This window comes from Ceratotherium simum, chromosome 25 (assembly GCF_057802395.1).
Source record: "Ceratotherium simum simum isolate JZ-2026a chromosome 25, ASM5780239v1, whole genome shotgun sequence".
In the NCBI taxonomy this organism is placed as follows: domain Eukaryota; kingdom Metazoa; phylum Chordata; class Mammalia; order Perissodactyla; family Rhinocerotidae; genus Ceratotherium; species Ceratotherium simum.
Window position 1 is genome coordinate 24,306,412 of NC_141924.1, and position 14,401 is coordinate 24,320,812.

Here is a 14,401-nt window from a genome sequence, read left to right on the forward strand (position 1 = left end):
AAATGCAAACTAATCTAGGAAATCTTGAGGGGGGGTGAAGGATGTTTATTATCTTGATTGTGATGATGTTTCATGGATATATGCATGTGTCAAAACTCATCAAATTATACTCATTTTAAATACGTGCAGTTTGTTGTACATCAGTTATTCCTTTAAAAAGTTGTTGGAAAAAGTACAATAATCTAAAAAAAAAAACCACCCACACAGCATTAGCCCCAGTTTCAAATGCCTAGCATGAAGGGTATCCATATATACAGAGCTTGTTACCTCAAAAAGAGAAGTTTATGAATTCTTATACCAGAATGGCTCATCCCCAAGCCTTGGGCTTTTTGCCATGGAAGAGTTAGCTATATACTCTGACTTGGTTGACTTTCTCCAAACTATTAACCAGGAAATATTTTATATAGCCACATCTTATTTGAAAAGTTGAGTCCTTTATTACCAAAACCTTCTGTATTCTGAGAAAACCTCCAGAGAAACAGAAGCAATGGAGGGATGTGTGCATATATATATATATATATATATATATATATATATATATATACCCAGAGAGAGAGAGATTTAAAGAATTGGCTCATTGGCTCATATGATTATAGGGACTGACAAGTCCAAAATCTACAGGGTGGATTGTCAGACTGGAGACCTAAAGCTGATGTTCCAGTTCAAGTCTGAAGGCTGTCTGCTGGCAGAATTCCTTCTTGCCTAGGAGAGGTCAGTCTTTGTTCTATTAAGGCTTTCAAGTGATTGGATGAGGCCCACTCACATTATGGAGGGCAATCTGCTTTACTCCAGATCCACCAATTTAAATGTTAGTCTCATCCAAAAAAAAACACCCTCACAGAAACATCCAGAATAATATTTGACCAAATATCTGGGCACCATGGCCCAACCAAGGTGATACATAAAATTATCACACCTTGTCACCTGTCTCTCCCTTCTTTTAAAGGCGGCCATGGCATATAGCTTGGTGGTAAAATAGTCATCTCACCTTTGACCTGTCTCTGTTCCACCTGTCTAGTGTCTAGACTCTTGGGTAATAGGTACAGCTAGAACAGGTTGAACACCACTCCTTGTCCAACTCTATTTTAATCAAGTTTAGCTGCTTGTGTCCACATAGGTTCCATGACTCTAGTTCTGCCTCTAGATAGGCAGCAGGTAGTTTTGTCCTTAGTTATTTCATTCATTTATTCAAAAACATTTCTAGAGTGCTTATTATGTGCAAAGCACATAGGTGCTTCAGGGGATTCACAGCTGGGTAACGAGTGTCCCCTGATCTCACAGAACTTAGAGTCGGTTGGCTAGAAGAGAATTTAGTTAGCGCTCTGGTTGCAAGAAACAGTAATTCAAGTTATTTCATGAAAAAAAAAAAGGTTTTATTATAAGTATCTTATAAGTATCCCAAGGAAAGAATTGTGGTATAACCAGTGCTCATGAAATCTGGAACCAGAAGGCCAGTGCCGATAGAGATAGAGCTTTTTCTCCCTCTCAGGGGCCATGTATAGTCTGGGGACCAGAGCACCAACCTCACTTAGGCACTTGTTAGAAGTGCAGAATTTCAGGTTCAACCCCAGACCCCTACTGAATCAGAATCTGCATTTGTAACCAAATCTTGAGGTGATTCCTGTGGGCACTGAAGTTTGAGCACTGCTGGAAGAGAAGCTGAGGGAGCTGACCTGATGAGAGGCTCTGACCCATCCCCTGAAGTTGTTTATCCTGCATCTCCTCACAGTTCTTCAAGGCTTCACCATGGTCTTCACTCAGTCAACACTATTAATTTTTTAGTATATATCCTTACAAATTTTCCTATGAACATATGTACTTTTTAAAAGATTAAATCTAGGCCGGCCCTGTGGCTTGGTGGTTGAGTGCGCGCGCTGCAATGCTGGCGGCCCGGGTTCGGATCCCGGGTGCGCATCGAGGCACCGCTTCTCCGTCCATCCTGGGGCCGAGTCCCACATGCCGCAACTGGAGGGATGTGCAGCTGTGACAAACAACTATCTGCTGGGGCTTTGGGGGGAAAAAATAAAATAAATAAAATCTTTAAAAGATTAAATCTAGTATTACATGTTAGCTACTACAATCAGTATTAAAAGTGATTCACATAATTCCAAGTTGAGCCCAAAGAAACTTTCTCCTGCTTGTTTCCATATTCTCTTCTTTCCTGAACTGCTGTATCATTTGAAGTCTCCCTCACAATTTCATTGCAAGCACTAGGTGTCCATCATTCTTTGCAAATGGTTTCATGGGTGTCTGAAACTAGATTGTGAGTTTCTTGATCACTCAAATCATATCTTATGTTTTTTAAAGTGGTATCCCTTTGCAACTAGCACATAGCTGAGACAGTGCAAGCAGTTAGATGTGTTTGCCTTAAATACCCAAGAATAGAATCCATTATATATGGTGACTGTGTTACTAATACAGCAGCTATTAGTGTTTTGGGTATTTGAGTTCTCATATTCCAAACTACGATTTTTTATGATGGATTTTCCCATAAAGTGGAAAAAACAGGTTCGTTGAAGGCTGTGTGATTCGTCTGTTTTAATATAGTAAAAACAACATGAGACTTTTAAATCCAAGATATCTGGGTTCCAATCTTGGCTCTACCACCACTTAGTTCTGTGGCCTCGGACAAATTTACTATCTGTGAACCTTAATTTCTTCATCATATAAATAATAATAATAGCTACCTTAAAGGACTGCTGTGAATATGTATTAGTATTAACATATGTAAAGTGCCTGGCACATCTAATAAAGGGCAAAGCCATTAACTAATATAACAGAAAGTTACATAGTACAGGACTGTTTTTTGAAAACAGTTCTATACCCCACAGGGTAAGCATCACTATAGTACATCCTAATGTGGTATTTGATGTTCACGATGATACCAAATGAAATGCAAATTATGTTCCATGTAATCATTTTAAGACACAATAAAGCATTTTAGACAAGAAAAATCTTTTAAATTTTTCAGCACTTAAAAATATAAATTCAGCTATCTGAAAATTCATTTATGAGGAATATTTGTTTCTATCACTGCCAAATAAATGAAGCACTCATCTTATTTGGTGCTACTTCTCATTATTGAAATAATGCTTCACAAACTGTAATTTGGGGGCCATGCTGAGCAGAACTTCCTTGAAGAAATCTTCAAATCTGGAATGTCACTAGGCTTATGGTAATGATTTTTGTCTTCAAGTCAGATAGCTTTTGTGGCAAATACAGGAGAATGGAAAACTTTGGATCTGTTTCCTAACAGAAAATTTAAAATTAATTACTTCAATAATAGATATGGTCTCTTATGGGTGAGTCATCTTCAGCTTTCTGTGGAATTCCCTGCTTTAATACCATTTAAAGTCTAAAAAACTGTGTAGTCAATAAAATCAGTAAATAATTGCTTATCCATGAGTAAAAGTTGGGTATGTCATATTTTAGATGTTAATGATGTCTTAAAAGTAGTTTTAACCTTAGTCAATATAGCCCTCTGGTGTTGAGATCATGGGTCTTGAAACAATAAAGATATTGCTCCTCACGTGAATTATTCTCCATCTTCAAATCTTGCATACACTGCACTCCACAAAGAAAGCCAGCTGATTTGTACATCAAATCACAGTATTAGGTTAGAATTACATCTTGTGTAGGACACACATCCCCTAGGCTTTCATTCAGTATAGCACGCCTTTATTAAGTGACTGTTGCATGCATGGCACTTTGGAATCTATAAAAACACAGATGTAAACTTTGGAATGGTTGCTTTCTAGGAAACGCAAGTCACATTTTAATAACCAAAAGATTCATAAATCATATCAATGGTGAAGGTTAACATTTCATGCACTCCTATGAACACGTGTGAGAATAAGTAGGGGCTGCCTTATAAGAGAGAGAAATGATTCAACAGATCACATCTGAGGTAAGAGCCATTAGGGGTAGCTGGCTTATTAAGGTACCACATCCGTCTTTAACATATCAGGAGAGATGCAGCATTCAACTATGAACTACAGATTCCTCGAAGTTTGAAATCAGTTTGTTTCTTAACCATGTGGCATCATGAGATTTTTAACAATTATTTTGTGATTTATCTCACAAATGATAAAAATTGTGTAAACAATATTACATAATTTCTTATGCTAAAGAAACAGTGTATAACTCCTAATTAGCAGCAAGACTGCCATGCACCAAACTTCATGAACATTGTGGACACTATCCCAAAAAGTGGTATCATAGGAATGTTACACTCATTTTAAAATATGGTCAAGACATTTCACAAAGCTTCCAGACAATGGAGATTTGGTTAAGCTGTTCACTTTTGTTGTATATGTCACTAGGTATGCATAATTCAGCAAAACTCAGGCTTTCTCAGAATTTGTTTTTTCTTTTTTTGTGTGTGAGGAAGATCAGCCCTGAGCTAACATCCATGCCAATCCTTCTCTTTTTGCTGAGGAAGACTGGCCCTGGGCTAACATCGGTGCCCACCTTCCTCCACTTTATATGGGACGCCGCCACAGCATGGCCTGACAAGTGGTGCGTCGGTGCGCGCCCGGGATCCAAACCCGGGCCGCCAGCAGTGGAGAGCGCGCACTTCATTGCTACGCCACAGGGCGGGCCCCTTGAATTATTCTTAAAAACAATGTGAATTATACTTGATCCCTCTGGAAACTACTGTGCAATGCTCTTTTGTCCTAGCATTACGACATAATTCAATTAAACTACTAGTCACATATACGCATTCCACTGGGTTCTGCTTTATGGAATTGACATTAAACCAAATGTGAAAAAACAATTGTTATTAAAATTCCTTTATTAGAATCTTTCAGTATGAATAAACTTTAAAATGTGAATTCACAAAATTTAAGGGGGCACTATACTTGAAACTTGAAGATGAACTGGTTTTCTCTCAGAAAGTTTTGAAATCTCTAACTACACATAGAAGCTATTCTCGACAGCTTGAACACAGCATACTTTATATCAATACCCACAGATAAAATCTATTGTCTCTCTTGAAAATAAACCTTGAATCCTGCGAGGTTGGCAGTGTAAATCTGTCTCATAGTGAAGGCTGGCTGAACTGCATACCCAGTTTTCAAAGCCACAGTCCACCTTTGAGTTGGCCTAATATACAAATATATCCAATCCCACAGGCTCTTCCTACAATGTGACTGACACTCCTCCCAGCAAGAGGTAGTAGCATCTACGTTCCTTTTCCCTGAAGCTGAGCTTTGGTCTTCTGTGACTTCTGATGTTTGACTAACACTATAGTAGAAGTGATGTTATGACTTCCAAGGCTAAGTCCTAAAAAGATCCAGCTTCTGCCTGGCTCCACTTTAGAGTCCTGAAATAAGTCCAGCTGCCCTGAAGCCACCACGATGTAGGTCTTGAGGAAAGACTAAGCCACTAACAGAGAGATGCTCAAATAGTACCTCTCCTGCTCAGGTGAGTGAAAAATCCTTTGGAGATGACCCCAGAGCTACCATCTGACTGTAACTTCACAAGAGACCCACAGCCAGAAGAGACCAGTAGAGATGCTCCTGAATTCCTGACCCACAGAAAGCTTGAGATGGATAAATATGTCTCATGCCTTTACATTTCAGATGATTTGTTACAGAGCAATAACTAATACACACTGGTGACGCCAATTACCGTAACCATGAATCGCTTGGGCTCAGACTGGAGCTCTTACCTTTTAACAGTTTGGCCCAAATTTGCACCCATAACCCTTCCTTTCTCTTTGCAACACAGGTAAAACAAGATTAGAACCTTAAACAAGACCAGGTGATGATGATAGAGAAGTTAACATTCAACTAGATGCATCTGGTTTCTAAATTTAGTTCACTGACCTTACAATATGGGTTTATAATGAAAACATTTCTCTCCCTGATTAGACTCCTTGAAAATTTTTTTCCTGAGGCTCCCTCTGTATACTTTACACAAAGATTATCAACCCAACCCACATACTATACCTAAAGGCCTCAAGATAAAATGTAATCAGGTTTGAAAACATTAACTGTATTATGGATTGGGCTTTTATACTTATTTTTTTTTTTTGTGAGGAAGATCAGCCCTGAGCTAATATCCATGCCAATCCTCATTTTTTTTCCCCCTTTTTCTCCTCAAAGCCCCAGTAGATAGTTGTATGTTATAGTTGCACATCCTGATAGTTGCTATATGTGGGACGCTGCCTCAGCATGGCCCAACAAGCGGTGAGTCGGTGTGCGCCCGGGATCCGAACCCAGGCCGCCAGTAGCAGAGCACGCGCACTTAAACGCTAAGCCACGGGGCCGGCCCCAGGGCTTTTATACTTTCTAACCAAACGTGAGAAAACTAAACGGAGTGGCTTACTTTCTAGGAGCTTTTAAATCAGTCTGGGCTTAAACCTACAACCAAACTTCAGATGCTCAAGTATACCAAAGTGCTGCCTTCCCAGTGGCATTCACCTATGTCGGTTGTCAAGCAGGTACCTGTCTTAAAAACAAAACTGAAAATAGTTTATGGTAAATTTTTTGTAATTTAAAAGTCAGATTTGTGTGAAGAGAGTTATCTGAAATTGTTTTTAGCTATCAATTTCTTTGGTCCTTTTAAAAACGATCATTCTAAGAATCAGCCTAATTTAGATTACCCTCTTTTATAAATAAAGATTAGCAAACTCATTAAGATTTTGAAAAGTATAGTTCATGTTGTAAAAATCTGATTATAGGCTGAAATCTTCTTGTAAAAATATAACCACAAACATTTATCCGTATTTAAATTTAACTACAATTTAATCAAGCTTTTCAAAATTTAGGGTGTTTCCTAAAAATATAGGCTCTCTCCTTGAGTGACAAAACTTGAGACATTTGACAATTATAAATAGGGATCAGAGTATTCAACCAACAGCAGTTAGTTCGCATTTTTTCCTTGAGGTTTTAATTTGCACTTAATTCTTTCCATTTTAGGGTTAAATCTTTAAAAACTAGTTTCAAAAATAATTATCAAGTCAAAGACAAATCATGAACAGCTGGGTTTATTTCAACATTAAGTTTGAAGCTCTTGCCTTAGGCAAGAGTACTACAGTAATTATATCAGGAATAGACAATTTCCTACACTGTCAAATATATATAAAAGTTCCTTTTGCACGTTCCTCAACACTGATCAGCAAGCAGATTCAGTCCACATTTGCTCTGATCTATCTACTGAGTTAACCCAAGCTTCTTCTTCAGAGACTCTGGCATCTCAGGTGGAGGAGGGCGAGGGAGCCTGAAGTAGACCTTCACTGAGTCATAGATGAACCACTGTAGTGCAGTCAGAGTGCCGATCATGATGATACGGGCAAAGAGTCCCTTCCACACACCTGGTTGAAGTATGAAACATGAATGAAAAATGTAATACATTCCCAAGTGTTATTCTTTCTTTAGAGGGAAAAAGAAAAAATCCTACCTTTAAATCCAAGTCTCCGGAGGACCTGAGAAGCACTACTACCTTTCTCTTTATTCAACACAGATACCACAGAATCAGCAGGGTGAGAAACAATTGCACAGAAGACTCCAGCTGAAACAAGTCAAGATAAATGATCCAATATGAGGTCAGTTAAAAATAAAATTCACATCATAGCCACTAACCTTTTCATGACTAATAAAATTTTCTTCCAGTACTAAAAAAAAAAATCAGATTTAGAGACTGACAAAGGTTATAAAGCAGTCTACCCTATGTAAAATAGAACAACCCTTAAAAGCTTTTATATTCAGATTTTAATCAACATTTTCTCTTGTATTAAAAATTTGTTCTTGAAAAACTGAACAAAAACCCAAATTATGCAGTAGTGAAATCAATACATTCCCAAGCTCAATCGTGACGTGTGAACCATAAAACAATTATTTTAGGAACTTATTAGCAAGTATTTATGAATCCTGAAGGGCATATAAAATGCTATGGGATGATAAAACTTCTTTGGAATATTTTTTCCTCACAAAAGAGGCTGATAATGGAAATGATTATTTGTCCTTAATTTCTAGACAAGTGTGCTATAAATAATTCATACCTATGTAACCTGCCACAAATGTTACAACCAGCTGCTCTGGCTTTGAACATTCACTTCGGGGCTTGGGAACCACAAACTTGTACAATGCTTCAACAGTACGTTCAAAGCAGGCGAACTTCATCATGGTGTATGGTATCTGTCTCATCCAGAGAGGAGCAACCCCCTTGTAGAATCTAGGAAATCAGGAGACTTATTTTACTCAGTTGCATATATTCATCTAGCAGAGACTTGCATCATTAACAGAAGTGTCCGCACACCAGTCGAGTCCTGATAGTAAAAAATGGCAGCACAATTGCATGTCACTTCTATCAGAACAGAAGACTAACATGCAGGTATATTTATCTCACATGCCAATGACTCAAGCACCTTTGACTATACAACCAAAAAAGTTGCTGGATGTTTCTTTGACTGGAACTACAAGAAACAAGAAGTTTACAAGTAGAACTCAGTTCAAGATTGACATCCACAAAGGTGGATCTAAGGAAGCATGTTGTGGCCTGACTATATACGAATTCTTAACTGAAAACATAGATGACAAGAAACTAACAAGTCCCCATCCCCCAAAGATAACAGTAAATGTTTAGGTCAAATATCAAGTCATTTGTACACTGACAAATGGTTCTTAACCTTACAAAAAATCCTTAATTCAGGGCTCAAGCCATACATCAACTTATCCTTGCCCCTGGAGTTTATGTTCTATTTAAGGGGGAAATAGACCCAATAGTTAACTATAATAGTTAAGAAGACATACTAGTTTAAAGAAACAAGTCTCATGGCCTTAATGCTAATAAATGCAGTTCCCTCAAATGAGTATTTTTATACTATAAATATAGGCAAATGTTTACTTACGCTTTTAAGCCTTCTTCCTTATACATTTTGGGAGCTGCATCTCTCAAAGTGTTGGCATAACCAGGTTGGGTTTGAATTCGAACCTTAGTAGCTTCCATAGGAGCCAGGGCAATGTCAGCAAAGAATTCAGCACTGGCAGAGGCAGCCAAATATAGTGATGTGCGCCAGACATAGGCGTTCTCCTAATTGAAAAATATAAGGAGGGACATGAATTGCTGTTGCATTGGCTGTTTTCAATTTAACTTTAAGGGATAGCTGTAGGAAACAGTTAAATTTCAGACGTTTTAAGTGTTTATCACACAGTCCTCGGATAACACACACATGATATGAGACTGAATGTTATCTCTTGCAACCTCATCAACCACAGTACAATGTGAGTATTTTCTGAACGTCTAGGTGCCAAGTATAGTTGACCCTTGAACTGCACAAAGGAATCTCAGAGTCCTTCTCTTTAAAAAATTCAAAATACAACTTATTTGAAATGCAGCACAGGATAATAAAAAGAGCGGGGAAATCTAACGAAATACTTCTTCTTTTTCTCATCCTGTCTCTGCTAAAACAGCCTTATGATTCGAAGCATGTTGCTCACTCTTTCTGAGAACATTTCATCAATTCTAAAACAAGGTGGGACAGACAAAAATCTAAGATCCTTTTAGTTGAAAGCTTAGGAGTTTCAATTTCAAAATTAAATTACATACCTCTCCAAGCACATTGCTATACAAGACTTTGAACACTTCATAAAAGCCAAACTTGCAGAGCCCCTGCAAGGAGTAGCCAATGAAAGTTGGAGCCCATCCTTTAGCCAAACCACGAACACCATCCTCTTTAAGCGTAACTGAAAATCCGTTAAATATGCCTTTGTACTTTTGGGGGTCCACCTTTATATAAAACAAAAAGGAAAAAATTAATTAAATGTACCAAAGAGCTAACACTTCTCATAAATATATAATTTCATTATTATTATTTTTCCTTTTGGTTCTAAAATAAACTTCAGTAACTACACAAAAGGTAGGTAAACACAAGTTCACTGTATGATATCACCTTACTAGCTATATTTGTAAACATAACTTCGTACATTAAGGTCTAGCTTTCTTTCAGTCAGACTTAAGTCTTAGAGGGTTAGTTAAGAGGGTAAAATTCCTTCAAAAATACATGATAAAACTGACTCAAACAGATTCTTCACTATCCAACTCTATCTATCACTTTTAAAAAATTAGTTTTAAAGCTACTGCCAAAATAACAGCTAAGTCTATATCCCTGATAGATGCTATCCATTAAGTAGATCATGGGTAGCATATATCATTTACTATAAACTTTTGTGAACTTAATCAAACTAAATACAAGTTAAAAAGGTACATCGATATAATGAGAATCTGTCTTTTGACTTAAGAAATTAAATTCACTTCAAGAGACATGCGTAAGAAGTTTAGCGAAGGTATGTTTCATATCCATGCTATTAACTAATGGGAAAAGAAAAAAATCTTATCTCACTATTTCTGCCAATACTAGAAGGGCTGGTATACATCACCTTCCTCTCCCTGCTAATATTTCACCTTCCTTTCTCTTTTAGGTAAGTAGACTTCTAATCCTGTTTGGGACAAATAAATTTTTGATGTTTGATTACTTTTGTTTCAATAATGCTAAGATATTCTAATCGTAAAAAAATTTTTATGTACATATATATACAAGAAGCTATGCCCACAAATTTTTAATACTAAGATACTAAGAGTATTCTTTTTAATCTTCACAGTGCTGCCTTGATCTTATCAATAAATAAGAGACATGAAGTTACTTCACATAATACAAAGAACGATTACCCACTCTGACATGTAACTGCTTGTAAAATGACTATTTGGAGCATAAAGAACCAGTAGGCCTTAAAGAGGAACTCTAGCCAGAATCGAGCCCAGCAGCAAAAAACCATTTACAGCCAGAGTCTGAGATCCAACAATCTACCCACACTATTTTTTTTTTTTTTTTTAAAGATTTTATTTATTTTATTTTTTCCCCCCAAAGCCCCAGTGGATAGTAGTGTGTCGTAGCTGCACATCCTTCTAGTTGCTGTATGTGGGACTCGGCCTCAGGATGAACGGAGAAGTGGTGCCTCGATGCGCACCCGGGATCCGAACCCGGGCCGCCAGCATCGCAGCGCGCGCACTTAACCACCAAGCCACAGGGCCGGCCCTACCCACACTATTTTAAAAGAGGCATTTCTTGGCTTTAAAACACTAATTAAAATAAAGATCGTAAGTTAAACAAATTCGGGTTTGGTTTCCTACGAAAGTTTCTACCAGATGTGATGTCTTCCATTCTTCTCATTTGTGAAGTCCTTAAGATTATTTGGAATTAAGTCACACACGAAAGTCAAGGTTATCATCTCAATACAAACCTGCATGCGGCATTTCACTAAGTCCAGAGGAACGACAGCAGTGTGTGTCAAACCACAACTCAAGACCCCACCAAAGCCACACAGTGCATAAAACTTCATGGAGCCATATTCACAACTGTACTCTGTAATAAGACAAGACACACCATGCATTTTAATATAAAACTCATGTTACTGGTTATCAACTTACCTCCTCGATAGTTAGGTTTTCACACACCTTGTTAGTAGATGACTACATCTTACAACTTAACAGCCATGCTTCAACAATATGCTTTATTTAGTCCAACATGCAAAACAAACCTGCATTCTGCATTTAACCAGATCTAGAGGAACCAAGGCTGTATGTGTTGTGCCACAGCTAATAATTCCTCCGAGTCCACAAAGGATAAAGAATCTGCCAGATGCATATTCACAGCTATACTGCTCTGATTGGAAAAAAAAAATCAAAATAAGTATTTCTTTGGGGATGACTAAGACCGTGGGAATGAAAGAGAACTGTTTCCCCATGAAACAGTATATCACAACTGAAGAGCCTTGGCCACCGCTTACAATTAAGTTGAAAGATGATGTTCCACCTACTGCGAATAACAAGAAATTCACTGCCAAAATCAAAACAATCATCTAAAGATTATGAGGGTTCTATCTGTGAGATACTAGCTATCTCATCTTGCCATACTAATAAAAAGTTTTCTACAATATTAATGCCTTTTCCAATTAAAATCAAACTTCAAATTATTAACTGCTGATAAGAACACATTCAGAGTTCAAATCAAACTCAGAACGAGCACCAGACAAGTAAAAGCTTGCAAACTTTTAAGTTTCCCCCAACCACTAACCAATTCTATCCCCATTTATGGATTCCTATAGCATAAAACTAGATAAACATAAATTCCTGCAAATACATATACTACGAAAATGACGTTAGCTTTAACTTTCCAAATTCAACGATGGAATGATTACAAGTGTAAAGATTTTTCTACCCACACTAAAGAAATAACAGAAACACATAAACGATTTAAAAAAACACTTTATATTTTACAAGCACAATGCAGACAACCTTTTCCTGATTCCTACAACGTGGTCTTCAGGTTTCTCTATACACATACTCCACTAGGATTTAAAATACATACAATTGTTACAGTCGGGTCTAACCACCAAAAATCCTGAGAGATAAGACAAAAGGGATCCCTTCTCATTTATTATCTCCTTTCTAGGGCTGCAAGTCACCTCCTCCACCAATCACGTTAAAACAAGAGACCCAGTTATCTTATATTCCTTATGTCAACTAATATTGGGGAATACTCATGGGAGAAACAAGTATTTTTAACAAGAAAATTAAAGCCAAATCAAAGAACAGAGAATACAGTTAGAACTGCGAGTGGCCAGCGGTTAGGAAGGACACTTTACCCACTACTTGGTCTGCTGACCAAGCTGGCTCACGGCGAAGATAAGGAGCTAGTCAGGCCTCTATGCCTCTACTCCCTCGAGGTCGTGGAGGTCACGGAGGGGGCTGTCCCTAAGCCCGTCGACGCCCTTGAGGGTGGGCCAAGGATCGGACACCGGCCTAGGGCAGAAAGGGCTGACGTCCTCGGGCAAGCAACCGGGCGCGTCCTTCCCCGTCCTCCAGGCCAGACCCAGGCCACGAAGGCCGAGCAGACCACTAGTGGACAACACGACCGAGCAGCGCAGGGTGTGACCTCACCTTCCACAGCGGCGGCTGCCAGGTTGCGGGAGCGGCGGGGCGGGCCCGGGGGCCCGGCGGGGCTGCTGCGGGGGCCTGCGAGGCCATCGTGCACCAGCTGCAGGTGCGGCGCATTGAAGGGGTTCGCCCGCGCCAGATGCGCCACGGACGAGAACATCCTCCTGGGGGAAGAGGGAGCGGCGGTCAGGGGACAGGCCTAGGCGGCCGTCAGGCCGGCCAAAGTCAGCAGCACCTGGGACCCCGACCGGGCCTTCCTTCTTCCCGCCTCCGCGCCCTTGAGGAGGTCACGGCAGCCTCCCCCAGGGAGGAGGCCGACCGGGCCTACAGCCAAAGCAGCGCCCCACGGGGGCTCCGCTCCCCGCACCCACCGCGGGAAAGGCGGCCACACTCACTCCCTAAGATGGCGAAGACACCCGCTTCCACGCAAAGGCTGCGGCTCACAGAGGCCGAACGTCCTCCCGGCCCCCAGATCTGTGCCCTTCGCGCGCCGTCAGCGTGACGCACACAGCACGCTGCTACAGGCCGGCAGCACCCATTGGTGGAGAAGAGCGCGGAGGCCGTAGCGTCATCGCGTTCTCCTAGCAACCCTATCCCCGCCCCGGCTCGCCGCAGCCCTTCCGGCCCGGTTTCGGCGCAGGAGGATTCTTCTGCGCAGGCGCGCATTCCGGACCGGGTGTTTGAGTGGTGTGGGCTTGTCCTTGTCACCTCTTCTTTTTGTCCCTTCACCTTCAAGAGTCTCTCCTTGACGCCAGGGCTTCATTTCTTTCCACTTACATGAGTCCCAGTATGGTAGTCACTTAAAAAACCCGAATGCTTGATAATATGTTGTTTCAGTGTTGTGGTTAGAATATCACTGCAGTATTTTGGGTCACAACCTCAGCCACTATGGTATATTTTTTTTTAAGTTCTATCCACTGACGTTACACATAGGCATGTCTGCGTTTTCTGTCAGACTGCAGGAGAGTATTTTAAAAGGAAATGTGCAGCAAGAACTCGTCAAATGGACGAGACAGCTTGCTGCTGCATTACAATAGTTTATATAACATTAAAGCATTCAATAGATGCTTTTTAACACCTAGGGGTACGGGGATGAACTAGAGTGAAAGTGACTGGCAGTAAATTTTGTGTGTTTAATAAATTTAAAAAATTTTTCATTAAATTTAGTTCAACAGAAGAGGGCCTAGTAAAATGGAGGGTTTAGTAGGAGTCAAACCTCTGTGACAATTCTGGCTCTGACATTTTCCTAGCTCTTGATAAAGTAACCTTGGGAATTTACTTATCTCTATGAACCTGCTTCTTAAATGTAAGATGGAACCAGGGCCAGCCTCATGAGCTTGCTGCCTGTGCAGTTACACAGGGCCCTATGCTTGGTTTAATGCTCTGTTGTCACTGTTTAGAAATTCTTAATAATTTATGAACAAGAGGCCTTCATTTTTCCTTTTGCACTGGGCCCTGC

General features: G+C 39.8%; 1 protein-coding gene and 1 non-coding gene across 3 annotated transcripts; both read right to left on the bottom strand.

Moving 5' to 3' along the window:
- Positions 1-6,978: 6,978 nt before the first annotated feature.
- SLC25A3 (solute carrier family 25 member 3) lies at positions 6,979-13,454 on the bottom strand. 2 transcript variants are annotated; one of them, XM_004417988.3, is made up of 8 exons: positions 13,338-13,454; positions 12,946-13,106; positions 11,247-11,368; positions 9,556-9,735; positions 8,858-9,039; positions 8,009-8,181; positions 7,408-7,518; positions 6,979-7,321 (listed from the first exon to the last, which is right to left on the bottom strand). In XM_004417988.3, exons 2-8 carry the CDS (start codon positions 13,100-13,102, stop codon positions 7,161-7,163), a joined length of 1,086 nt encoding a protein of 361 aa, XP_004418045.1. In that variant the 5' UTR covers positions 13,103-13,106; positions 13,338-13,454; the 3' UTR covers positions 6,979-7,160. The 2 variants fall into 2 exon arrangements, with proteins under 2 accessions (XP_004418045.1, XP_004418044.1); XM_004417987.3 differs by lacking the exons at positions 11,247-11,368; positions 13,338-13,454 and adding an exon at positions 11,544-11,668 and having other exon boundaries at positions 12,946-13,308.
- Positions 8,253-8,500, bottom strand: LOC147913752 (small nucleolar RNA SNORA53). The gene has a single exon (XR_015556427.1). It is a non-coding gene; the product is annotated as a small nucleolar RNA SNORA53 (small nucleolar RNA).
- Positions 13,455-14,401: the final 947 nt, after the last annotated feature.

Bases quoted from the DNA above. Each gene is read 5' to 3' on its own strand.
- SLC25A3 (XM_004417987.3), bottom strand. From the start codon at position 13,102: ATGTTCTCGTCCGTGGCGCATCTGGCGCGGGCGAACCCCTTCAATGCG. The intron at 11,669-12,945 runs GTGAGGTCACAC...TTTTCCAATCAG, and splicing joins GGCAGCCGCCGCTGTGGAAG to AGCAGTATAGCTGTGAATAT. The intron at 7,519-8,008 runs GTATGAATTATT...GACTTGTTTCAG, and splicing joins ATTTGTGGCAGGTTACATAG to CTGGAGTCTTCTGTGCAATT.